General features: G+C 45.2%; 1 protein-coding gene and 1 pseudogene across 1 annotated transcript; one reads left to right on the top strand and one right to left on the bottom strand.

The window, feature by feature from the left end:
* Window positions 1–3,941: 3,941 nt before the first annotated feature.
* On the bottom strand, window positions 3,942–9,289 carry LOC125091631 (NHS-like protein 2). The gene is made up of 3 exons (XM_047715316.1): window positions 8,854–9,289; window positions 5,140–5,228; window positions 3,942–5,108 (listed from the first exon to the last, which is right to left on the bottom strand). Exons 1-3 carry the CDS (start codon window positions 9,131–9,133, stop codon window positions 4,971–4,973), a joined length of 507 nt encoding a protein of 168 aa, XP_047571272.1. The 5' UTR covers window positions 9,134–9,289; the 3' UTR covers window positions 3,942–4,970.
* A 6,851-nt stretch (window positions 9,290–16,140) lies between these two features.
* Window positions 16,141–16,388, top strand: LOC125092578 (uncharacterized; annotated as a pseudogene).
* The last annotated feature ends 10,550 nt before the right edge of the window (window positions 16,389–26,938 follow it).

A 26,938-nucleotide genomic window follows, 5' to 3' on the forward strand; every position in this document is an offset into this window, starting at 1 on the left:
GGGGTGCCTGGTTGGCTCAGTTGATTAAGCGTCTGCCTTCAGCTCAGGTCCTGATCCCAGGGTCCTGGGATCGAGCCTCACATCAGGTTCCCTGCTCAGCGGGGAATGTGCTTCTCCCTCTGTCTGCTGCTCCCCCTACTTGAGCGCGTGCGCGCGCTCGCTCTCTCTCTCTCTCTCTGTGTGTGTCAAATAAATAAAATCTTTTTTTAAAGGATTTATTTATTTATTTTAGAGAGAGAGAGCGTGCCTGCACACATGCAAATTGGGGAAAGGACAAAGGCAAGAGGGAGAGAGAGAATCATAAACAGACTCACCAATGAGTGCGGAGCCGCCTTGGGGCTTGATCCCATGACCATGAGATCACTACCAGAGCGGAAACCCAGAGTCCAACGTTTAACCAACTGCACCACCCAGGATCCCATCACCATACATTTGTTTTAAGCCTGATTTTTCTTAGCTATCTAGTATTCTATCATACAGACCTGTCCAAATTTAGATAACCATGCCCCTATTGATGAATGTTTAAGTTACCTTCATTTTTTTTCAGTTAATATAAATAGCCAACAGATGCAGGGAGCATCCTCAAACATTCTTCCCAGAATATCTGAGAGCGCAAGGCCCCGGAAGTGGAATTACCGGATCAGAAGGGATAAGAGTATAGGACACCAGCGTGGGAACTGCTGACAACCGTGATACATGGCCTCCTCCCAGAGAACAGAGAGCCCAAAGTCTGTTGATAAAGGAGACCTCACTCCCTCCTCTCCTTTGGGGCCTGCTAGCTAGGGAGGATAATATGAGTTTGGCTATTTTGAAGATACTTGGAGTCTGACTGTAAATTGCCAGGAAGTTAACTACGCTTGTTCTCCAAAGCAAATTTCAGTCAAAATAAAAACAGCTGAATCATTTTTTCACCTCATATCCTCTTTGAGTCCATTTTCCAAAGAAAAAAGTATTCTTCTGATTTTCCCCCAGATGAATCATAGGCCATTCTTAAGAACCTATGCTATTTAGAAAGAAAAAAATAAAAGACACAGCCAAACCTCCCATGTCCCCACTCACAAAAAAAGAAGAAACCACGGAGACTCTAGCCTTTTCTCCCTCTTCCTTTCTCACTGTGGCTTGGAGCCTCTCCTGGCCTGGACCTCTTAGGAAGGTACCCAGGATCTGGCTCTGCGAAGCAGGGCTCATCTGCCCAAGGACAGTGAAAACTTGAATGCAGATCAAGAAAATCCGCAGTTACTCTTAGAACTTCACCTTAACCTTCCCAAGACTCTCTAGTATCAGGTCCTTGGCCAGCAAACAGGATGTGAGGACTTCCCCACCCCACCTCCCCACTGAGGCCTCATTCTGAGTCAAGATACTCCTTGCACCCTTCTCCTCCTGGATCTCTTGAGTTAGTTCCTCCCCCTCACCGGCCCTCTCACATCTCCTGGGCCTTGCAGGGGCTACTTCCTGCACCAGGAATTTCCTCCTCCTCCTCCTCCTCTTTCAACTGGCCCGCTCCTGATCACCCTTCAGAACTCAGACATCACATCGTCCCAGAAGCTTTTACAAGCCTGCGGGCTGACTCAGGTGCGCCTCCTTAGCATTCCCTTGACCCCCCAGACTTGCCTCCACAGCAGTACAACGATTCAATGTTCTCCGTGCTGGACTGCAGGGCTGCATTCCACTTAGGCTGTATGTTCCCCAAAACCAGCACGGGGCCAGGCCCAGAATCAGGTGCTCAATAAAATGGGATGGCTCGGGGTGCCTGGGTGGCTCAGGTCATGAACCCAGGGTCCTGGGATAGAGTCCTGCACCAGGAGTCTGCGCTTCCCTCTCCCTCTGCCCTCCCCCCCTGCTCATTCATATTCTCTTTCTCTCTCCCTGTGTCTCTCTCCTTCTCTCTCAAATAAATATTTAAAAAATAATTAAGTAAATATGTGATGGCTAGAAAAAAGGGACAAACTGAACTTAATAGGCATTTATTAAGTGCCTGTTAGATGCCAAGTGCTATTTTAGGGGCTGGAGAAACAGCAGTAGAAACAGATGAAGATCTTGGGGCCCCTGGGTGGTTTCAGCTTGGGTCCTGGCCTCAGAGTCATGAGATCGAGCCCCGTGTCAGGCTCTGAGCTCAGCAAGGAGTCGGCTAAAGTTTCTCTCTCCCTCTGCCCTCCCCATGTGCATGCACTCTCTCTCTCAAATAAATAAATGAGTTTTTTAAAAAGCAGATGAAGATCTCTGCCCCTGAGGGGCTCACTTTCTATTGAGGAGCTCACACTTTGGAGAGGGAGGGACAGGGAGCTGCCCAATTGCTCAAACCTCCCAAGTGAAAAGACTGATGCCTAGGGTCTTGATGCATGTTCAGACCCACTGCCTCGCACACAGAGCACCTGCTGCGAGCCTACTTGTGCCAACACTTAGTTAACACACCTCCTCTTTGTGGCGTTATTCATGTTGCATTGTCCTTTCAGATGTGACCATCCTGGGCACTCTCACCTGAAAACTTCAGTGAGAGCTGGTCAGAGTGAAATCATGGAATTCTGTGGAACAGGAAAGAGCTGATAGCTTGAACCATCAAGGTGAAGCTAGTGGCTTCCAGTAGAAGAGAAGATGATTCTAGAAGGCCATGGCATTATCCCAAGTCTGGGAGTCTGCAGATCCACCAAGCGTTGTCCACCTACCGAATAAGCGCTACTCTGCCTATGCGGAAAGATAGGTCATCAATTTTAAATCTACAGATTCATGTGAAAGTACTGCTGAATTCCCAGTAGCGGTCTGTCACTGCTTGGTTTTTATTTTTGTTTTTACCACAGGGGATTCTAAAAGTCCAAGTTCCATTCCTGGACCCCAAACCAGACCGAATGGAAAATCCTCTGGGGTGTGAACTGGGGTCCTGGTTCTGGCTATCAGCTCTCCCCCACCTGGAGGAGGAAAGGACCTGATACCCTGGCACCATGTGCTGGTGTGACAGGAAATGAGATGGCACCCACCCCTGCAGTGGAAGCTCTTTTTTTTTTTTTTTTTTTGAGACAGAGAGAGAGAGAGAGAGGAGGGACAGGAGGGACAGAGGGAGAGAGAGAGAGAGGAGGGACAGGAGGGACAGAGGGAGAGAGAGAATCTTAGGTAGATGCCACACTGAGCATGAAGCCTGATGCAGGCCTCGATCTCACAACCCTGAGATCATGACCTGAGCCAAAATCAAGAGTCGGAAGCTTCACCGACCGAGCCACCCAGGTGCTCCAGTGGGAGCTCTTTGAAGAGAGAGACTAGGTCTCATTTGCCTCAGAGTCTTAGCACTCAGCACAAGGGTGACAGGGGGAAAGGTAAGGGGACTCAGACAAAGTTGTGTCCTCTTTGCAAGGTCAGAAGGTAATGACCTGAAGATAAGTTGATTTGAGGCCTCCAGAAAGGGTATATAGAGCAGCAAAGCTAATAAGCCTGTTAAGTTTCTTAAGCTTTGAAGAATAATAAATCCACACCTTGGAAACATGTACGCTAAATACATTTTTGGTAATAATTTTACTTTCTCATTCCTTGGTTTTTAATAAAAATGCCTTTGGAAATGCCAACCAGTCTCGGCTATAATAACAGAAAATAGTCATGATGTGGGTGTGTGACAAGGAGTGTCCACAATTGGATTCAAAGCTGTAAGGGAAAATAGCGCGTATAAAGAGGACAGAAGGAATACAAGTGAAAGACCCCCGCTGGAAAGGTGACCTTCAGAAGTCCATGTCGGGGTCACACGTCCAGCCGCCCCTTCCCACCTGAAGGGTCTCTTTCTAAGCTATCTTCCACTGAAAGCTTAAAGGAGACTACGTTTTAACAAGGAAGCCTGTTGCCTCACATCTATCCCCTACAGGAAGCAAGGCTGACCTTCCTTCCTCCTTTCCACCTTTAGCTCACCCACCAAGTCCCAACTACAGAAACCATAGGGAGCTCATTCTTTAGAACATCCCTCAGTTGGCAAAGGTAGCAGGAGTCATTCATTATCCTGGACAAATTCCAGCTGGAAAAACTGCCAGGGTGGTGACTCTCAAGGAACAGCTGGTTTTGAACTTAGCGGCACAGAGCACTGGCTTCGATGTCAGGAGGCCTGGCTTCTAGATCAAGGCTTCCTGCCATTTATCTGCTGTGTGACCTAGCAGGTGCCACATTCCTCATAGGGGAGATTAAGTATATGCTTAGGTCCCCGACAACAGGAGTACGAAAGAATGAAAAAACTCTATAAGCCATTTTAATTTCAACATACCTGTGGAACTCTGAGTAATCTCAAAAATAACATTTTATTTATTTTTTTTTAAGTAGGCTCCACGCCCAGCATGGGGCTCAAACTCAACAACCTTGAGATCAAGACCTGAGCCGAGATCAAGAGTCGGGCACTCAACCAACTGAGCCACCCAGGTGCTCCCCCCAATAACACTTTATCTGAAGGTTTAACATTTCTTTCATTTGGAATTACATATGGGGAGACATTATAATCTTTGCAGCACTTAGGGCTATTAATGGGCTTGACCCAGCTGGCTACCTTTGGACAAGTCCCTTCCTTTTTCTGGGCCTCAGTGGTCAAGTGTCAGGACACCGACAATGGTTAATGACCGAGTTTTTGGTGCCACACTGTATAAACCCACTCCACCCAAACCAGAGAAGTGCGTGGCAGACGATGCAAATTCACCCCTCTCCTCCTGACACACAGTCAACTGCACAAAGGTCAAAGTTGAGCCCAAAAGCCGTAATTTGAATCTTCTCCTCTACTCCACTATTCCGTCATCCTGATGCTTTTATCACCTTAGCTGCTCATTTGTCCAACAACAACAAAAAAAAGAAGATTAAATTTCTTGTTTCTGAGGTGGAGGAAATTCTAGTAGACATTTTGGTGTCCAAATTTCCAGGGAAGACGTTTTCAACACGTGGAAATACCACGTGGGCAGACCAGGAATTTCATGGTATTTAAAAGAAAATGGGCTTGCTTGCTTGCCTGCCCCACCCTGTCAAGCCAGTGTCCCAAGGGTCTCTGGGGATGACAGGTAGGACAGAAACAAAGTGAGCTCTGGCAAGTGCCTGTTCCAAGTCCCGGAATTTCCCCCTGCTCCATCAAACTCAAGCAGGCCGCATCCCCGCCTCAGTAGCTGTGACAGTCAGGTTCAGGGTCCATGACACTTCATCGAATGGGAAATCTGGTTGCAGTCTAAAGGTGCAGCTCTCATTTTTCTCATCTCCATGTAGATTTACAACCGTCTCCTCCTGCCCTGGAACGATGATTTAAACATAAATAAACCAGCTGTCCTTTCTGATTTGGAGCCAAAGTTGCCACAAAGCTGAAAAACCAAGAGGTGGGAATTTTACATAAAGATGAAGAGGGGAGTTTCCACCATTGACCCAACTGGCTGTATTCAAGCCAAAATAATTGCAAGAAGGAACAGAGCATCTTTCCCCATAGCAAATTCATAGGCTAGCGTAACACAAGAGCTCCCCAGCGTTATTAAACATACCTCCATGTATCTAGTGCTTTGGTGACTTCCTTTTTCCGCTCCGGAGATATTATACCCCTAGGCCAACAGGCTGATTGCTTTTGTAATGATCATTTAAGCACCTACAAACATTAACTAGATCTCTGAGGGAGGAATTGGAAAGCTTGGATTGACTCAGCATCCGACAGCAGGCATGGAGCTATTTCCCTCTGGCTTTGACCATGCCATCCTTGAGATGAAGACCCAAATGCAATAAAACAGGTCACATTCAAAGCCAGTTTCGAGGAGAGACTCCAGTTATAGGTGGGGCCATGCCACGAGTGTGGCAAAAGCCACAGATCCATAACCTCAGGAGCTTGGTGCAATCCTTCAGCATGCCCTCTCCTCCTTCCACCCTCCCATCCCCCACCTCGGGCCAGTTACAAGATCTTCTAGGGCAGTCTCAAAGGGGTTCAAGTTACCGAAGAACAGCCTTCGGTGGAGGAGGTGGTGTTGCCAAGCAACCGGCCCAGCCCAGTCCCACCCTTGTAAACCTTGAAGATGGCAGAGCTGTGACCCCTGGCTGTAGAGAGGAGCACCTCAGACTCCCTCAGCATCAACTTTCTCCTCCTTCATCTCCCTCTCCTCCCTCTGCTGCCTCCCAGGGGCCCGGTAGAAGCATGTGGTCCGGTCTCTGCAAGCCTGAAGGCTCTGGGCCAGTCTGACTTGCCATTGCTCCTGCAGGTGGCGGCCAAGCTGTCCCCTGCAGGGAGGCTACAAGCTGCTGGCCTGTCAGGTGTCATTCACTCCAGTTATGTGGCTTCCAAACCTTCTTTCCTCCTACCCAGTTCTAGCCTGCCCCCGTGGTCAAAGAAATAGCTAAAGGAAGAAGGGGGGGGGCGGGAATCCAGCCAGATGGAGGATACATAGGGTAAAATGTTGACTGGGGAGTGCTGACCACCGGCAAGATGGTCAGTAAAGGAGTAGGAGGGCTAGGAGAAAAGGCACTGGGAAGAAAAAAAGAACAAGACCTGACAACAGTAAAAAAAATTTTTAAAGGCGGGCTGGATATTTATTTGGGGTCAAAATATAATATGTAGCCTGCTGAACACCTTCTTGGAGCTTATACCTGAGTGATGAGGGGCTGGCCAGATGGTGCACTGACTGCTCCCTATCTCTCCTTGCATTTGGCACTTAATGCTCAGATCATTGCCTGGAAGGCCTAATTTAAGTGATACGCAGTCAAAGCACCTGAAGAGAAAAGTGTGCCATAGGATCCTCAAGGGGAGTCTAGGGTAGGGCATTAGACCAGAAAATGGAAAGCCAGAAGTTCTTGCCAGATTAAGGGAGCTGGGTTCCATTGGTGCAGAGACCCCTCAGAAACATGGACCTCTCAGAGGCAAGTGGACACGTCAGAGACGAGAGACGGCCACTCTCCTGGCTCCCACGAACTTCAAAGAAACCAAACCAATGCCATTTCTCCTCAGAATTGCTCCCTTCCTTGAAAAGATACCCATTGCACAAATCCATCTCTTTCTAAACCAGCAGATTACTGAAGAGGTCTAGGTCCCAACGGTGACTTGGTGAAGCCATGCCTTCCCTCAGGTGGAAAGGGCTCGCCAATTCAGTGCATGGAAAGGTCCAAGCTGGAAAAGCAGAGCCTCCTTTCTGTCCTTATCTTACCCTGCTGAACTCAGTAGGTGGCTCTCTGTAAGCTGTGTGGGCATTCTGAAAACTACTCCCTGAGCTGACTTACCAAATTTCTCCTAGGCTAATCCTGGTAGTCAGTGGGACCCAGGCAAAAAAAAAAAAAAAAAAGAGAGAGAGAGAGAGAGACAGAAAAACAGAGAGAGAGAGAGAGAGAGAGAGAGAGAGAAAAGAGAGGGGGGAGAAAAGAGAGGGGGAGGGAGGGAGGAAGAAGAGAAAAGGAAAGAAGAAAAGAAAAGAAAAGAAAAGAAAAGAAAAGAAAAGAAAAGAAAAGAAAAGAAAAGAAAAGAAAAGAAATCAACAGTGACCTTCTTACCCTCTTTGTCAACTGCGAACTAATCAGACCCAGGGCCCCAGCTCTCTTGGTCCCCTGCCATGCAGAGGGTTCTCACCCTATGTCTACATTCCATCTGGCAGTCATCTGTGTCTTCCACCTTCCTGCTCACCCAGGACCCAGTTCATTTTTCTCCACTAGTGACCTCCACCATCTACCTCAGAAGTCCCACGCCTCTCTGAAGAGGGGTCGCAGGGCCTCTGACTCCTGTCCTGCCAGAAAGGGTCAGGACAAGGTGGTGCCTGCAACTGAGAGGGGCTGGCCCAGCCAATCCTTCCCCAAGGCAGGGGAGTCTTGCCCTCAAAAGTCAACCCATAGCCACCTTCTGCCTCCATCTGAAACTTTCTGGTCACATTGTGCCTTCTCGCCCCTTTCTGGTGGTGCCAGTTGGCCTTGGTACCTGGCATGCCCCAGCTGTGGTCGGCTTTTCCAGCATATTCAGTCCCCTCTGCTTTCAGCACGAGTTCCACACTCTAAGGGAGCAGTGCATTTCCACCAAGTGAGGATTCCCCATTCGAAACTCGGAAGTCCAAAGTAGTAAGAGTCAAAGGCTCGCACAGCCCTGGCACCATCTCCAGGGTGCTGCGTTCTCAGCCAGGGCATGAGTTTCTCAGGCATGGCTAATTCCTAAACAAATCATGAAACTAATGACAGTCACTTTAAGTGCTCGTCTCAAGCAAATCTGTGCAGCCAGAGACCCTAGGCACAAGAATCAGCGAAGCCGGAGGCAGTCCCTCCTTTCCTCCACACCCTTCCCGCCACTCCAGGAGCAACGACCCTGAAATCGCCAACCCTGAAATCGCCGGGAGAAGCAGGCGGGAGGGCGCTCCGACACTCCTCTGAGTGCGAGCGGCGAAAAGGCTGCGGCGCGACGTTGCACAGGTTTAACTCCAGCGGGCACCGCCGCTAAGCTCCCGGGGCCGCAAAGGTGGCCCGCGGGCCGGGCGCGCTTTCCGAAGCCGCCGAGCTCCGAGACCCGTGCGAAGACACCAGCGGTGCGGCCGTTTGGTTCCCGACGCCGCGGAGACGGGGACGCCCCGGGCCTGGGGACCGCGCCGAAGCCGTCCCGGACCCAGTGGCTCCCAGGAACCCCGCGGGTCCCCCCCCACCCCCGCCTTCTTCCCCTAGGTCCCCAGAAAACGGGTCCCCAGAAGGCACCGGGTCCCTCGGGACGGCGCGGCCGGCTCCAGCAGCAGGAAGTCCCAGAGGGAGAGCGGCGGATGGGGAGTCAGGGAAACGGGATCCCCCCCGAAAGGGAAGGGAGGGAAGGGAGGAGGAGGGGCAGGGAGGGCCGGGGAGGGGGTGGGCGCCGAGCCGGGAGCCCACTGGCGCCCCCAGAGGCGGGGTAGAAGCGGGGCCGCGAGCCGCCCGGGCGCGGTTTACCTAGCTCTTCGTCGTCTTCCTCCGGACGGAGCAGGCGGCAGGGCAAGCGGCGGCGGAGGCGCACGGTGCGCCGGCACAGGCTGTCGGTGCGGCGCCCCAAGGCCAGCAGGTGCCCCTCGAGGTCCTCGAGCAGAGCCAGAGAGTGGCCGCAGAGGTCGGCGAGCTGCCGGAGCAGGCTGAGCGCAGCCAGGTGGCTCACGTCGCGGAGCTCGGCGAGCGGCTGCGGCGGGTTGCGCGGGCACAGGCGCTGGGGCACCACCGTGCGCCTGTAGAACGGCATTCCCGGCGCTGGCGCGGGGAACCAGCCCGGCGGCGCGGCTGGCTCACCCGGAGGGGCGCCCCTGGCCTGAGCGCCCCTGAGCTGCGGCCCCAGCTCCGGGTGTAGCAGGCCGGGCGCAGGCCCGCAAGCGGGCGGGCGCTGAAGACGCCTGGCGGGTGGGCGGGCTGACGGGTTCCCAGCCTGGAGCGCCGCTCCCCCCGGGGCTGCACACTCGCCGGAGCCACCAGTCCCTCTGACTCTGGTTCGCAGGGCTCCTCCTCCTCCTCCCCGCCTTTCTCCACCTCCTCCTCCCTTGCTCTGCTACTTCGGGATCCCCCCACCCACCTTTTTTTTTTTTTTCTTTTGCGGTCAGAGATTCGCAGATTAACGCTTGATCCGGGAGAGGAGGGAAAGGGAAGTAGGAGTAAAAAGAGCGAGCTGGAGCGTGAAAGAAGGAATGTTTGCGTGAGGGGTGTGTGTGTGTGTGTGTGTGTGTGTGCGTGTGTGTGTGTGTGTGGTATGTTCTGTACAATCTGTGTGCCCGCGTCCTCCTGCGGAACTCGAGTCTTAGTACTGATGGTTAAAAGTTGTGTTCTGCTTTGTTTCTGCAACTTAAACTTTCCCTTCATAAATAATAAAAATTCAAGCGCACCCGCACCCACACCAGCAAGTAATCGGCGGAGACCCACCAAATAGTCTGATTTCATTCATCTAACTTTCCCTTCCCAAACATGGGCTCGGTGCCACGCACGGACTGGGCTAGGCTGTGAGTCCAGCTTTCTAGCGCCCAGCAGCTTGGAAACGAGGAGGAAAGAACCAATTATCTTACTGGACTGCCAGGAGGGCAGTGCCTCTAGGTACTCTCACGGTGCCTGGACTGCTGTAAAGACTGTGGAATGGATGAATGAATGAATGAATAGAAAAGAAACCCATTCTCTGGAACAATAGATTCAGTTCAGAGGGAGGAATGCTGCACCATATTTTATGCAGAAATAGAGCCCAGGGCCACCTCCGTCTCTGTCCCCACTGGGCTCCTGAGATGCCTGCGGAAAAGGCTGGGGTAGGTATGCTTACATCGCAGGAAACCCTGTAGTCACGTCCTGATTTCTCCCAGTTGTAGAAGTTAGAAGAGAGGGAGACACTGACTGATGTCCTCAGGAAAGCAGAGTGCCTAAGTGTGTGTGTCCCTGTGCACTTGGGAAGTTTCCACTCCAAACACCTAATTTCAACACACTGAGCTCCCATCTGATTCTGCTCTAAACCACTTTGACTTTGGTGTGGTTCCATTTCTTTCTTCTGGTAATTCTCTCATCTCTCCTCCTAAAAATGCTCCCATCCTTATAATCCTTTATAATCTACGAGTAAAACACCTTGAACAGACTATGTGTGTCTGCACAAATGATCCTGAGCGTGGCCTGTTTGCATTTACTCCTTTACAGAATTGTCCCTTAAGCAGTCCAAGAAGGCTCTACAACCAGTTAAGAGTAATCTGATTACCTTTCTCAGCAAGTATCTGTTCCCTGTTCCCAAAATTGGAACACAGATACCAAAAAAGTTGGGTTCTATTACAGTAAGAAACTAAATGGTCAAAAGACCACTCACTCCTCTTCTGAACTGTTAAACCCGATTACAGAATGGGGACCCAAAAGTCTGTATTTGGCAAACTCGAACCTGAGCCAAGAGAGTGACTGGCAGGAAGTAGGGACTTGGCCAGACTCTCCAGGGGTACTTGTCCTTGACCTATGGGCTGTTTAGACTGATCTTCATTTGGGAGAAAAAGAAATGAGGTACAAACAGATTGAAAGAGACTGTGTGGGCAGAGCTTCCCTGCCTGAGGGTGGCAGGCCTGGGCTGGGCCTGGCGTCTGAGCTGACCTCACGACTTTGATTCCGGAAGCTGATGAATCTTTCAGGGCTCTATAATAACAAGCTCAACTCCAAGCAAATCAGCACTGGCCCCACACCCTTCCCCCCCAACCCAGCCAAGTCTGTTCATTCCAGGCTCTTCAATGTGCTGGCCCTGGCTTTCATCAAGGAAACATCAAGGACTTACAATGGGGCCACCTCAGAACAGAGCCCCTCCTTTCTTCCCAGGACCAGAGCTGGACTGCACGTACTGTGGATGAAGTCAAGGGAATGTAGGTTTTCACCTTCCTTCTTATCTCCAGTATCTTCCCAACAGGAAATCAGAGACCTTGAGCGAGAGGCAAGCCTGGATGTAGCAAGCCCCCGGGAAGGAGCTCAGGGGCCCACCTCTGGTCTGTGGACGGAGAGCTGGGGTTCTAGAAGTGCCACATTCCAGCCATGATGTCCGGGGCAGGTAAGCAGCTAAGACCAAGTGTCCCGTCCCATACTCCCACAACACCCTCCAGCACAGGATTCCCACGATCATCCTTGCTTAATAGTAATCATAATGCTTTTGTAATAATATCATCTTCTCTTTTTAGACTGTTAGCTCCACGGGGGCAGGAACCATGTCTGTCTCACCCACTTCGTACGTCCAGTGCCAAGGCCAGTGACTAGTGCACTGTAGGTACTCAGAAAATGTATGTTGATGGATGAATAAATAAAGCTGGATTATAGGAAGAGCCCAATATGAAGAGCTTTACTAAAGGATCTCACCTGGCCCAAGGCCCCATAGAGAGTCATTGTGGATTCTGGAGCAGAACACTGCCTGAAGTGGGGAAGGAGATGCTCGAGAACTTTTCATCTGGAGGCAGTGGGAAGAGGCAAATGTTGAGGGCAAGACTGCTGTGTCCCACCTGTACCCACATCCCCAGAGCCAAGGAGCCAGAAAGTGCTCTGTGAATTCAGTGTTTGCCTTGATTTGCCTATAAACCCTGGCACTGCACATTCCGAAGGAAAATGAGGGAAGGTGCCAAGAGGAGAAAGGAGAGGACCCTAACAACCAAGCCAGATCTGAAAATGCTGGGTGCTTCCTACCCACCCAACAACTCCCAGACTCCAGACCTATAGCTGTTCATCTGTCACTATGCTCAGAGTTCTAAACTGAGCCTAAGCTGGGCCCACTTGTACAACTGGACACAGGCCTGGCCTCGAAGTAGTGACTGGAAAAAGAGTGGCTAGAGGGCACCTGGGTGGCTCAGTTGGTTGAGCAACTGCCTTTGGCTCAGGTCGTGATCCTGGAGGACCAGGATTGAGTCCCACATTGGGCTCTCAGCTCCTCAGGGAGTCTGCTTCTCCCTCTGACCCACTCCTCTCTCATGCTCTCTCTCACTGTCTCTCTCTCAAATAAATAAATAAAATCTTTTTTTAAAAAAAGAGTGGCTAGAGAGGGAGAAGGAAATGGGAGAGTAGACCACCCACAACCAGCAAGGCCCCTGCTTTCCTTCCTACCCTCTGTCCTGCCTAACTAGCTGCTGCTAAGAACCTGGAATTTCAATAAAAACTGGATTTTGAGGGGTGCCTGTGTGGCTCAGTTGGTTAAGTGTCTGCCTTCAGCTCAGGTCATGATCCCAGATTCCCAGGATCAAGCCCCACATTGGGGGGGGGGGGTCCCTGCTCAGCAGGGAGCCTGCTTCTCCCTCTGCCCTTCCCCCTGCTTATGCTCTCTCTTTCTCTCTCAAATAAATAAATAAAATCTTTAAAAAAAATTTTTTTTAAACTGGAGTTTGAAGGCATAAATAAGTAACCTAGGCTACGCCATTTCTCTTCCTCCAAGTGGGCAATCTCCACAGCAGCAAAATGAAAATTCATGAGCACACATGCCACCTCCCCAGTTTCCTAGCATAGCCCTCGGTCTTATTTCAGGATAAGAACCAAGAAAGGTGCCCCCATGTTGCTACCTCTCAAATTTGCCCAGATGGTAGCATCTTGGAAGCCAAGCAGCAATGCCATTTTTTTTTCCTTGCCATCCTCTATAGTCAGACAATTGTTTTATCTAAGTTGTAAAAACAGGGGCACCTGGGTGGCTCAGCGGGTTAAAGCCTCTGCCTTCGGCTCGGGTCATGGTCCCAGGGTTCTGGGATCGAGCCCCACATCGGGCTCTCTGCTCAGCAGGGAGCCTGCTTCCCTTCCTCTCTCTCTGCCTGCCTCTCTGCCTACTTGTGATTTCTGTCTGTCAAATAAATAAATACTTTAAAAAAAAAAAGAAAAGAAGTTGTAAGAACATACATTCTACCCTCAACACCCTCTTGCCATGAGACTCAATGCAGATACTTTCCCTATGAATGAAAAAATATATATACAGCCAGTAGGGGATAAAAAGGCTGCTCCTCAGTCCCAATGTCAGCATCGCCTTGTTCCCTGGTGCTAAGTGTCTGCACCAAGAGAAACTGACAAGAATCGGCAAATACTAGATCAACTCTTTTTTTTTAATGTCATTTATCCTTTTCAGTATTTTAACGCTTGGCTCTACAATTAAGAACACAAGTAACCTACCTCCTCAGACAGGCCCTAAGAAAGCAGCCGAAGAAAACAAACCCGTGGCTTTTAGCCTTTAATCAGAAGGGATCCCAGGATGCAATCAACAATGCAGATAAAACTCAATGCTTATCAGCACCTTACTCAGAACACAGTGGGACCGGTCAGTGCCTCTGGTCAGTGCCTCGATTTGAGAGGAGAAAGCAGACTTCTGCCCTTGAGGCAGCCTTCAGAGTGGGGAGGGGAATGCCCCAGAGCTGGGCCACCAGGGCTGGACTGGAAACTTACACAGCCATCAATCACCTCCTAGGGCAATAGGCGTGTAAGCCGAAGACGGCTCAAGGTCCTAAAATAAATTCCTTTCAGCCCAAACTCAATGCTTCACAGACATGCAGGGCAAACCCTTCAAGAATTCCATGAGGAAATAAACCTTTATTTCAAAAATAAACTTTGATGTTGTTTGAACTTTGGCCCTGACTCTGAGCCCCGGCTGAAACTGCAAGAAGAGATTTGTGGTATTTTGAAAGAAACTACAGGAGATTTAAGCAGAACATGAACAGATCCTTTTTCAGCCCCTCATCCTCATGTTGGATGTGGATTCCCCCGACAACACCACCAGTCCGCCCCCCCCGCAAAACGCTTTCCCTCATTCCCTCCCTATCTTGTCTGCATGAGACTGTAATTAGGAACATTCAAATGCTGCTACATTCGATGTGTAATTTTATTCCATCAAGCTTGCTTTCCCCGGGAGAAATTTTGGGACACTCCCTGACTGTCCTACTCCTGACCTGACAACCACCACCCCTCCCCTGCAAATTCCTGTCTCCCCACAAAATCCTAAAGCAGTAAGGGAAAGTCCTTAATCTCTCCAGAATGTGCTATGTCCACCACACGATGACAGGAACCTGAATAAGGAATGTTTCACCTTTGGATGAACATGGGCTCCATCTTCCCTCTCTACTAGGAAGCTATGCAGCCCAGCATAGTGGTCACAGCCAAAGGCAGGCTGTGGGGACCCACTGATCGGCATTTAAGTCGCCGGCTCCCCAACTGTGTGTCTTGGGCAAGTTACTTAACACTGGCTGTGCCTCAATTTCCTCATCCATAAAATGGACAAGATCCATACTCAACTGATGTGCATGAGTATGGCTGTACCGATGGTCTCCAGGTGTCCATTCTGTTTGATCAGGGCCTATTCCATTCTGGCTATTCAATATTGACCTTGCGGGATTGCTCTGAGCACTACGTGAGATAACGTACAGAAAGTGCTGGGCACAGAAGAAACATTCAAGAAATGTTATTAGCAGTATACATAGTAGTTTCCTGACTATAAAAAGGGAGGCACTTTTTTTTCTCTCTTCTCCATTCTAAGTTACCATAGCCTCATGCTCTTGAGTCAAAGTTTCTGTGGTTACAAAGAATATATCGGGATGCCTGGGTGGCTCAGTCCGTTAGGCCACTGCCGTCGGCTCAGGTCATGATCCCAGGGTCCTGGGATCGAGCCCCACATCGGGCTCTCTGATCAGCAGAGAGCCTGCTTCTCCCTCTCCCTCTGCCTGTCACTCTGCCTGCTTGTGCGCTCTCTCTCTCTCATAAATAAATAAATAAAATCATGATCAGGAATAGCTGAAATCTTGTCTCTTACCCAATTGCCTTTTAACTGCCCAAACGCTTCTTGACATTCAAGTGTCTCAACTTCTTTATCAAGCCCTTTCTCAGCCAATAAATGAGTAAGGGATTTATTGGATTAAACTAGGTTCCAAACCTGTGGCAATAACCAATGCCAGCCCTCACCTGCCACTTTTTGTATGGGTTACTCCATTTCCCAATCATCTCAGCTGTATCTTAAATAAGTAGGAGTCTACTATTGCTATCTAGCCCCAAATCATCACTTTGAGCAATCAAAATGGACATTAACTCAACTTCTTAGTAAGCCCAGTTCCTGGAGTGACCTGGAGAAGTCTCCAAGCATCCCAGGTGAATTTCCATATTTACATTAAGAATGGCCATCTCGGGCGCCTGGGTGGCTCAGTTGGTTGGGCGACTGCCTTCAGCTCAGGTCATGATCCTGGAGTCCTGGGATCGAGTCCCGCATCGGGCTCCCGGCTCCGCGGGGAGTCTGCTTCTCCCTCTGACCTTCTCCTCGCTCATGCTCTCTCTCACTGTCTCTCTCTCTCTCTCTCTCTGTCAAATAAATAAATAAAATATTAAAAAAAAAAAAAAAAGAATGGCCATCTCAGGGGTGCTTGGGTGGTGTAGTTGGCTAAGGGGCCAGCTCTTGTTTCGGCTAGGGTCATGATCTCTGGGTTGTGGGATCAAGCCCTGAGTCAGGCTCCTTGCTCAGCGAAGAGTCTGCTTCAGCCTCTCCCCTCTCCTCCTGCCCGTCTGCTCATCCACGCTTGCGTGCTCTCTCTCCCTCAAATACATAAATCATTTTTTAAAAAGATTCTCTGGGGTGCCTGGGTGGCTCCGTCATGATCCCAGAGTCCTGGGATTGAGCCCCATATTGGGCTCTCTGCTCAGTGGGGAGTCTGCTTCTCCCTCTGCCTTTGCTGCTTCCCCTGCTTATATTTGCTCGCTCTCTCTCTCTCTCTCCCTCTGTCAAATAAAATAAATAAAATCTTTAAAGAAAAGTTAAAAAAAAAAAGCTTTGCGCAGTGGCAGTATCGTAGCCAATGAGGTTTATCCGAGGCGCGATTATTGCTAATTGAAAAGTTAAAAAAAGATTCTCCCTCTCCCTCTGCCCTCCCTCTAAATAAACTGCTACCTCATCACCATTTTCAATTGCAAGATCATACATTCCAAACAAAGTACAGTTGACCTTGAAACAATGCAGGGGTTAGGGTTCTGAGCCCCCAGGCAGTTGAAAATCTGTGTATAATTTTTTTATAAATTATTTTTTTAAAGATTTTATTTATTTATTTGACAGAGAGAGATCACAAGTAGACGGAGAGGAAGGCAGAGAGAGAGAGAGAGAGAGAGAGGGAAGCAGGCTTCTTGCTGAGCAGAGAGCCCGATGTGGGACTCGATCCCAGGACCCCGAGATCACGACCTGAGCCGAAGGCAGCGGCTTAACCCACTGAGCCACCCAGGCGCCCCTGTGTATAATTTTTGACTCCCCCAAAACTTAACGAATAGCCTCCTCTTGACCAGAAGCCTTAACAATAACATAAACATGAATTGACTAATTCATCCATATTTTGTATGTTACATGTATTATATATTGTCTTCTTGTAATAAAGTAAGTTAGAGAAGAGAAAATGTTATTTTAAGATCATTAAGGGAGAGAAAATATATTTACACAACTATGCTGTACTTATGGAAAAATAATTATGTGTAAGTAGACCCATGCGCTTCAAACACGTGTTCAGGTTTCAACTGTATATACCACAATCACATAAACCAATTATATACATCCTATTGGTTCTGCTTCTCTGGCTGAACCGTGACTGATACAGACCACTACCTCTCACTCCAGAGGGCCTCACCATCACTATTTTTCTGGAAACCATCACAAATAATCTCAACATGGCTTTTCTCTATTTGTGTCAGTAGCCTAAGACTCCCAAGTCATGTTTCTCTTTGAGTGTAGCCAGACAGCTCGGTATATCGCTTTTATGACTCCGTATCCCTCCTCCCCAACTTCTGAAACCCTTTTACCATCTGTAGAATTCGAGGACAGTTATCAAATTCCCCTATATCTGCAGCTGCATCTTTGTATATCCCCTCATCTTCTCCCTTAAGTGAAATCAAACTCTGAGATCCTTAGTGTCCCCAAACCCTCTTAAATGGTGCTGTCTTCTCTCCCACACCTCCAGTACAACAGGGCCTGGAAGTGGGAAAGTTGTCCTCCTCGTTGTCCCTTCCAGGACATTCTCCTCCCTCCTCAAAAACAACCCCCAGCTTTGAATCTCCTGTCCTCAAATTATATCATTCGCTTTTTGTCCTCAGGGAGATTACTGACCCCTGGATCACTCATACTTACTCCTGGAAGATTTTAGTACCTGGTTCACTGTTATTCCCTGTAACACTATTCCTGTCGTAATTCTTGGTCAGTTCAGTCTCCAAATAGATGATCTCCAGCCTCTCAGTTCCTTGACCTCCTCTCCCCTAAATATCATGCCCTCCACCCTATTTTATCCACTAATCCACTAACCCGCATGGCCATACCACTGACCTTATAATTAGTAACACAAAACAAAACAAATGAAAAAACTACTCCTCTTTTTTCTGAACTTCAGGCATCCCACTTTTCAACTAACACTTTCTCCTTTCTAATTCTAAATAAACAATGTTTATTGTGCCTCTACCCTAACAGTACTTTGGCCCCACTCATTAAACCTCCTACTCCCACTTCCTTTCATGTCCTCAATTCCCTCTCTCCCCAGCTTAAATTTCATGGTCAATCATTGTATTAATTCCACTACATGTGCTCTCAGTGATTTGAGATTTTCTTTTCTAATAAATATTTAATGCTATAAATTTCCTGCTAAGCACTGCTTTTGCTACATCCCACAAATTTCAATATGTTTTCTTTTCATTTTTATTTAATTAAAAGTATTATCAAATTTGCCTCAAGAACTTCCTTTGACCCCTGGGTTATTTAGAAGTATACTTTTCAAGTTCCAAAAACTTGGGGATTTTCCAGATATCTTTCTGGTAGTAATTTCTAGTTTAATTCCAATATGGCCTGATTTGTATGATTTCTACTATCTTAAAAATTTGTCAAGTGTTGCTCATGGCCCAGAGTACGGTCTAACTTCATGGTTGTTCTGTGTGCACTTAAGATCTGTATTATGTTGGGGCGCCTGGGTGGCTCACTTGGTTAAGCGTCTGCCTTCAACTCATGTCATGATCCCAGAGTCCTGGGATCGAGTCCTGTGTCGGGCTCCCTACTCAGCAGGGAGCCTGCTTCTCTCTCCCCCTCCCACTCCCCTGCTTGTGTTCCTCTCTAGCTGTCTCTGTCAAATAAATAAATCTTAATAAATCTCTGTCAAATAAATAAAATCTTAAAAAAAAAAAGATTTGTCTTGTGTTGGGTGGAGGGTTCTCTAAGTGTCAGCTGGGTCAAGTTGGTTGCTAGTGTTGTTCAAGTTATCCATAAGCTTTTATTTATTTATTTGACAGAAAGAGATCACAAGTAGGCAGAAAGAGAGGGGAAGTAGGCTCCCTGCTGAGCAGAGAGCCAGATGTGGGACTCAATCCCAGGACCCTGAGATCATGACCTGAGCCGAAGGCAGAGGTTTAACCCGCTGAGTCACCCAGGCGCCCCTTCACTGGCGTTCTGCCTACTTGTTCTCTCAATTATTGAGAGAGGAATGGTGGATTCTCCAACTACAATGGTAGATTTGTCTATTTCTCCTTTAAGTTCTATGAGTTTTTGCCTCATGAATTTTGAAGTTCTTTTGTTAAGTACATACATATTTAGGATGGTTATATCATCTTGAAAATTGATAACCTTTATCATTATGCAATGTCCCTTTTTATCCCTGAACACATTCACTGCTTGGAACTTGGCTTACTCTGAAATTAACATAGCTAGTTCGAATTTCTTTAGATAATATCTATATGGTATATCTTTCTTTCATTTCACTTTTAATTTGTGTCTTTATAGTTAGAGTGGGTTTCTTGTAGATAGCATGTAGTTGTGTTGCAGTTTCTAATCCAGTCTGACTATCTCTTTTTTTTTTTTTTTAAGAAAGCTCTACGCCTGACGTGGGACTAGAATTCATGACCCCGAGATCAAGAGTCACATGCCCTACACACTGAGCCAGGCAGGTGCCCCTGACAATCTTGTCTTTTAACGGATGTGTGTAGATCATCCAATTTAACATGATTATTGATATGTTTGAAATACAGTCTATCATTTTGCTAGCTGATTTCAATTTGTTATGTCTCTTCTTTGTTTTTCCCTTCTGTTTCTTTCTTCTCTCGGGTTATTTGGAATTAGCTTTTGTAGTAAAAGATGTATGATGTAATATTTATGATTTTAACAATTCTAAGTGTACATGTCACTGGCATTGATTATATCCACAATATTTTGCAGCCATTATCACTATATGTGTCCAAAACTTTTTCATCACCTAAAACAAAACCCTGTAACCATTAAGTCAATAACCAATAACTCCCCATTTCCACCATGCCCAAGCCCCAGGTAACCTTTAATTTAATTTAATTTACTTTCTTATCTATATGGCATTGCTAATTCTAGAGATTTCAGATAGGTGAAATCATACAATATTTGTCCTCTTGTGTCACTTAGCAGAATGTTTTCAAGGTTCATCCATGTTGTAGTGTGTATCAAAACTGCATCCCTTGTTTTGGCTGAATAATATTCCATTGTATTATGCATCATATCGTGTTTATCCATTCATTGTTAATGGACAATGACTTGTTTCCACTTTTGGCTGCTGTGAATAATTCTGCAGTGAATGCTGGTGTAAAAGTTTCTCTTGGATACTTTTTTTTTTTTTCAGTTATTTTGGATATGTACCTAGGAGTGGAATTGCTGGGTCATATGGCAACTCTATGTTTTACCTTTTAAGGAACTAGCGGACTGTTTTCCACAGCAACTACACCATTTTACATGACCACCAGCAATGCATGAGTGTCCAATTTCATTGTATGCTTCTCAACATTTGTTATTTTCTGTTTGTTTTTTCTATGATAGCCATCCTGGTAGGTGTGAAATGGGATCTCCTTGGGATTTTGATTTGCATTTCCCTACTAACGATGTTAAGCATCTTTCCATGTATTTATCTGGCCATATGTATATCTTCTTTGGAGAAATGTCTTTTCAAATGCTTTGCCCATGTTTAATAGGGACATCTTTTCACTGTTGAGTTATAGGAGTTCTTTATATACTCTGGATATTAAACCCTTATCAGATATATGATTTGCAAATATTTTCTTCCATTCTATAGGTTTTCTTTTCACTTTCTTAATAATATTCTTTGATGCTCAAAAATTGTGATTTTGGTCAAGTCCAGTTTATTTTCCCTCTTGTTGCCCAAGTTTCTGTTGCCATATTTAAGAATTCATTGCCAAATCTAAGATCATGAAGGTTGATTGTTATGTTTCTTCTAAGATTTTTATAATTTTCACACTTATATTTAGGTCTTTGATCCTTTTGGAGTTAATTTTTGTATATAGTATGAGGGAGGGGTTAAATTTCATTCTTTTGCATGTGGATATCTAATTTTCCCATTACCATCTGTTAGAGTCTTCATTCCCCCATTGAATGGTCTTTTTTTTTCCATTTAATGGTCTTGACACCCTTGTTGAAAATCAATTAATCATAGGTATGTCATTTTATAACTGGACCCTCAATTCTATTTTATGTTTCTATACACCTATCCTTATGCCAGGATTTCATTGCTTAATTACTATAGCTTTGTAATAAGCTTGAAATTGGTAACTGAGTCCTCCAACTTTATTTCTTTTTAAAGATTGTTTTGGTTATTTGGAGTCTTTTGCAGTTCTGTATGAATTTGAGGATTGGCTTTTCCATTTCTACAAAAAAGTCCCCGGAATTTTGATAGAGATTGCATTCAATCCTAAGACTGCTTTAGAAAGTACTGGCATCTTAACAATATTAAGTCTTCCAATCCATGAACATAGGATGTGTTTCCATTTATTTGGGTCATAGTTAATTTATTTCAGAAATGTTTTGTAGTTTTCAGTATATAAGTATTTAGCTTCTTGATTAATTTATTTCTAGATGTTTTATTATATTAGATGTTATTTTAAATGGAATTGTTTTCTTAATTTCCCTTTTGGATTTTTCATTGCTGGTATAGAAACACAACTAATTTTTGATTGTTGATTTTGTATCTTGTATCTTTTCTGAATTTATTAGCTATAGCAGCTTTTTTTTAAAGATTCTTTGGGATTTTCTTTACATAGGATCATGTCATCCACGACTAGAGATAGTTCACTTCTTCTTTTCTAATTTGTATATTTTTTATTTATTCTTCTACCTAATTGCTCTGGCTAGAATTTATAGTATAATGTTCAATAGCAGTGGTGAAAGTGGACATTCTTGTCTTTTTTTATTAAGATTTTTTATTTGTTTATTTGTCAGCAGGGGTGGGGGGAGAGAGGGAGAGCATGAGCAGGGGGAGAGCATGAGCAGGGAGAAGGGCAGAGGGAGAAGCAGGCTCCGCACTGAGCAAAGAGCCTGATGCAGGACTCAATCCCAGGACCCTGGGATCATGACCTGAGCCGAAGGCAGACGCTTAACAACTAAGCCACCCAGGTGCCCCTGTACTGAGTCCTTTTCAATGCTACTATCACTCTGGTTCTCCCTCTTCTGACTCCCTCTTCCACTTTTCAGGATGCTTATGATTATACTGGACCTACCCAGATAATCCAGAGTAATCTCTCTATCTTAAAGTCAACTGATTAACAATTTTAATTCCATCTGCTACCTCAGTTCACTTCAGCCACATGACCAGACACTGTCATAAGTTCCCCAGATTAGAACATGGATGTATTTACCTGGCCACCAGTCTGTCTACCACACAACCAGACCCACAGTCCTGTATACAGTAAGATTCCATGTACATAAAATTTTTTATTTAAATTCAATTAATTGGGGTGCCTGGGTGGCTCAGTCGGTTAAATGTCTGCCTTCAGCTCAGGTCATGATCCCAGGGTCCTGGGATCGAGCCCCATGTCGGGCTCCCTGCTCAGTAGGGAGTCTGCTTCTCCCTCTGCCTCTCCCCTTGCTTGTGCGCTCTCTCTCTCTTTTTGTCAAATAAATAAATAACATCTTTTTAAAAAATTTCAATTCAGTTAACTAACATATAGTATATTATTAGGTCAGTGATTCATCAGTCTTATATAATACCCAGTGCTCCTTAGTTCCCGTGCCTTCCTTAATGTCCCTCTCCCCAGTTACCCCATCGTCCACCCCCACCATAACTTTTTTTTTTTTTAAGATTTTATTTATTTGACAGACAGAGATCACAAGTAGGCAGAGAGGCAGGCAGAGAGAGAGGAAGAAGCAGGCTCCCTGCGGAGCAGAGAGCCCAATGCGGGACTCGATCCCAGGACCCTGAGATCATGACCTGAGCCGAAGGCAGCGGCTTAACCCACTGAGCCACCCAGGCGCCCCCCACCATAACTTTTTTTAAGAAGCGAAAAAGAGCAACATTTAACAGTGTTCCTTATAACTGCACGTAAGACTCTAATGAAAAACAAAGAAGTGATTACCATGAAAGTTAAGATAGTTGTTACTTTTTGGAAAGGGGAAAGGCAAACTGATTGAGAAGGGACACAGGGAAAGCCTCTGAGTACTCGTAACGTTCTATTTCTTGACTTTTGTGGTTGGTCCAAATGTGTTTGCTTTATGATCATCCATTGAGTTTGGTGATCATCTTATGTACTTTACTTTTCACAATAAAAAGGCTTAGAAGGGGCACCTGGGTGGCTCAGTGGTTAAGCGTCTGCCTTTGGCTCAGGTCATGATCCCAGGGTCCTGAGATCGAGCCCCTCATTGGACTGTCTGCTCAGTGGGGAAACTGCTTCTCACTCTCTGTGCTCTCGCGTTCTCTCTCTGTTCTCCCTCTCTCTCTCAAATAAATAAATAAAATATTTTTTTTAAGGCTAGAAAATGAAAGAAATACAACTTGCAGTCAGCATGTTAGTGCCTCAAAATGTACTATCAATGGACTTCCAGGGATCCTACAGCATTTGAATAAGATCTCCAATATGAGGGACACCTGGGTGGCTCAGTGGGTTAATCCTCTGCCTTCAGCTCAGGTCATGATCTCAGGGTCCTGGGATCGAGTCCTGCATCAGGCTCTCTGCTCAGCAGGGAGCCTGCTTCCCCCTCTCTCTCTGCCTGCCTCTCAGCATACTTGTGATCTCTGTCAAATAAATAAATAAAATCTTAAAAAAAAAAGATCTCCTATATGAGAGGAACCAAGACAAATAGCAAAGTAGACTCCAGAGGAAGCAGATATAATATGAGGAACAGAAAAAAATGCTTTTTATAAAACCATAAACCCCAAGTCCTCTAAATAATATCCTAGAGAAATGAGAGAAGATTCTGCACCCATGCTTTAAAAGAGGAACAGAAAATAAAAAAGAACTTGTAGAAACGAAAATAGAAGAATGGAGATTCAAAACAAACCACAAACTTCAATAAAAGGTTGAAAACTAAAGCTTCAGAGGTATCCCAGAAACCATGGAAAGGGGACAGTGAAATGGATAATGGAAGAGAAGAGCTTAGAAAATTTCATGATCAATCTCAAAATCCAGTCTGCTGGTCTAGGAACGGTGTTCTTGGCTCTATGGATGTGTGGAGAGCTCACCAGCATGGAAATGTTAGCAGTTCTAAAAGAAGAGAAAAAAAGAAAATGCTGGAGAGGAAAAATGAAGACAATGCTATAGGCTGAATGTTTGTGTCCCCCCAAATTCAAAGGTTAAAACTTAAGCCCCAGTGTGATAGTATTTGGAAGGGATGCTTTTAGGAGGGGATTAGATGATGAGGGTGGCGCCCTCACAGAAGTGATTAGTGCCCTTATAAAAGAGACCCCAGTGAGCTCTCTGGCCCACCACCACATGAGGATATTGTAAGAAGACATTGTCTGTGAACCAGGAAGTGGGCCCTTACTAGTTACCAAACTGTTGGTACCTTGACCTTGGACAATCCAGCCTCCAGAACTGTGGGAGATAAGTGTCATTTATAAGCCACCCAGTCCATGGCATTCTATTACAGCGGCTCAAATTGACTGAGTAGAAAAGTTCCTGGAATGGAAAGACACACATTTCCGGTGAAAGGGTATACATACTAAATACACAACAAAATGCACATCATAAAAAAGTCACCAATCAAATATTTCCAGATTCCAAGAATACAGAAAATATATTGCTATTGGTCAAATAGGGGGGGAAATGGTAATATGAATAAGTCAATGCACATAAATTGAATAGCTTATAAGAAATAGGCCAGTATCTTGAAAACCTCAAATTACCAAAAATTATCCAATATTGAATAGATAACTTGGATACTCTTATAAAGAAATTGAATTCATTGCTAAATACCTTCCAAAAAAGAAAATGATAGGCCCAGATGGTTTCACTGGTGAATTCTACTGTACATTTAAAGAATTAACATCAATTTTGTAAAACTTCTTCCCAAAAATAGAACAGGAGAGAAGAGCTTCCAACCCCTTTCATGAGACCAGCATTACCCTGACACCAAAACCAAAGACAAACAAACAAACAAACAAAAAAACAAGCAAGCAAGAACCTGCAGATCAAAAACCTCATGAACATAGACACAAAAATCCTCAACAAAATCTTAACAAATCAGGGGCACCTGGGTGGCTCAGTCGGTCTGCCTTCCGCTCCAGTCCTGGGATTGAGCCCCATGTCCAGCTCTCTGCTCAGCAGGGAGCCTGCTTCTCCCTTTCCTTCTGCCTGCCACTCGGCTTGCTTGGGCTCTCTCTCTCTGTCAAATAAATTCTTTTTTTTAAAAAATTTTTAATTGAAAAAAATATTAACAAATCAAATCCAGCAATGTATATAAAGAAAAATATATCTCAAACAAGTGATGCTTATTCCAGGAATACAAGGTTTGTTCAATGTTTAAAAAATCAATTAAAGCCATTATTATTTTTTTAATTTATTTATTTGAGAGAGAGAGAGTACATGTGCACACATGAGTTGGGGGAGGGATAGAGGGAGAGAATCTCAAGCAGACTCGTCACTGAGTACGGAGACCACTGAGGGGCTCAATCTCACAAGCCATGAGATGATGACCCGAGTCGAAACCAAGAGTCAGATGCTTAACCAACTGCACCACCTCAATTTAAAGCCCTCAAATTAAAGATATTATATTACTATTTTATAAAAGAAAAGTCATGCCATCATGACAAGTGATTAAGAAAACACCTTTGACATCTATTCAAGACAAAAACTCAGCAAACTATGAATGGAAGGGAACTTCCCGAACCTACTAAAAGGCATCTATAAAAAACCTACAGCTAACATACTTGATAGTGAAAAACTAACTGGTTTCCCTCTAAGATAAAGAATAAGGCAAGGATGTCCATATTTACCATTCTTATTCAACATCATACTGAAAATCCTAGCTAGTATAATAATTCAAAAAAAATAAATAAAAGACATTCCAATAGGAAAAGAAGACATAAAACTGACCATATTCATAGGCAATATGATTATCTAAATAGAAAAATCCCATGAAATCTATTTTAAAAATTCTCATAACTAACAAATGAGTTTGGTAGGATCACAGGATACAACATCATTAACAAAAATCAATTGTACTTCTATATACAATAAATGTACAAATGGAAACCAAAAATTTAAAAACCAATATAATTTACAATATTTAGGGATGTATCTAACAAAATATATACAAGATCTTTATTCTCAAAACCACAAAGTACCAGTGAGAGAAATCCAAGAAGATTTTGTCATAACATGGGGATATATGAATAATTCTAAGACATAACACCAGAAACATGTAAAAAAAAAAAAGGAATGAGTGTTAAATTATATTTCATGAAAATTAAAAATGTTTATTCTGAGAAAGATCCTGTTAAGAGAATAAAAAAACAAACAAATAATACATAGAAATATTTGTAAATTATATACTCAACTATGATCCAGAGTATACAAAGAACTCTTAAAACCCAACAATAAGAAAATCAACAGCTTGGGGCACCTGGAAGGTTCAGTCGGTTAGGCATCTATCTGCCTTGGGCTCAGGTCTTGATCCCAGTGTCCTGGAATTAAGCACCATATCAGACTCCCTGATCGGTGGGAAGTCTGCTACTCCCTCTGCCCCCCTCCTCGTGCTCTCTTTCTCTTTCACTATCTCACAATCTCTCTCTCTCTCTCTCTCTCTCTCTCTCTCTCAAATAAGTAAAATATTTTTAGAAAATTTAATTTTAAAAAAATGAATAGTTTAATTAAGAATGGACACTTATGGACACTTCACCAAAGAGGATATGAGAATAGCAGTTGAGCACATGAAAAAGTGTTATTAGCCATTAGGAAAATGCAAAGTAAAACAACAATGAGATACCACTACATACCTATTACAATAGCTGAATTAAAATATACTGACAAAACCAAGTGCTGGGTAAGATTGGAGGTAAATGGAATGCTCAGACATTGATGAAGGCAATGCAAAATGGTACAGCTGCTCTGTAAAGCAGTTTGCCAATTTTTTACACAAGTAAACATGAAATAATCATAGCACTCAGCAATGTCATTTCTGAATGCTTTCCATAGAGCTAGAGAAATGAAAACCTGTGTTTACAAAAAAACTTCTCCATGAATGCTCATAGCAATTTTATTCATATTAGTTCAAAAATTAAAAGAAATCAAGATGTCTTTTAACAGATGAATGAAAAGCAACCTTTGATGCATCCATAAAATTGAATACTACTTAGCCAACATAAAG

The sequence above is a fragment of the Lutra lutra genome, chromosome X, assembly GCF_902655055.1.
Source record: "Lutra lutra chromosome X, mLutLut1.2, whole genome shotgun sequence".
NCBI lineage: Eukaryota > Metazoa > Chordata > Mammalia > Carnivora > Mustelidae > Lutra > Lutra lutra.

Excerpts from the sequence above, each read along its gene's own strand:
- LOC125091631 (XM_047715316.1), bottom strand. The coding sequence starts at position 9,133 with ATGCCGTTCTACAGGCGCACGGTGGTGCCCCAGCGCCTGTGCCCGCGC. Across the intron at positions 5,229-8,853 it reads GGAAGACGACGAAGAGCTAG|GGCAGGAGGAGACGGTTGTA; the intron begins GTAAACCGCGCC and ends TCATCGTTCCAG. Across the intron at positions 5,109-5,139 it reads CAGATTTCCCATTCGATGAA|CTACTGAGGCGGGGATGCGG; the intron begins GTGTCATGGACC and ends TGACTGTCACAG.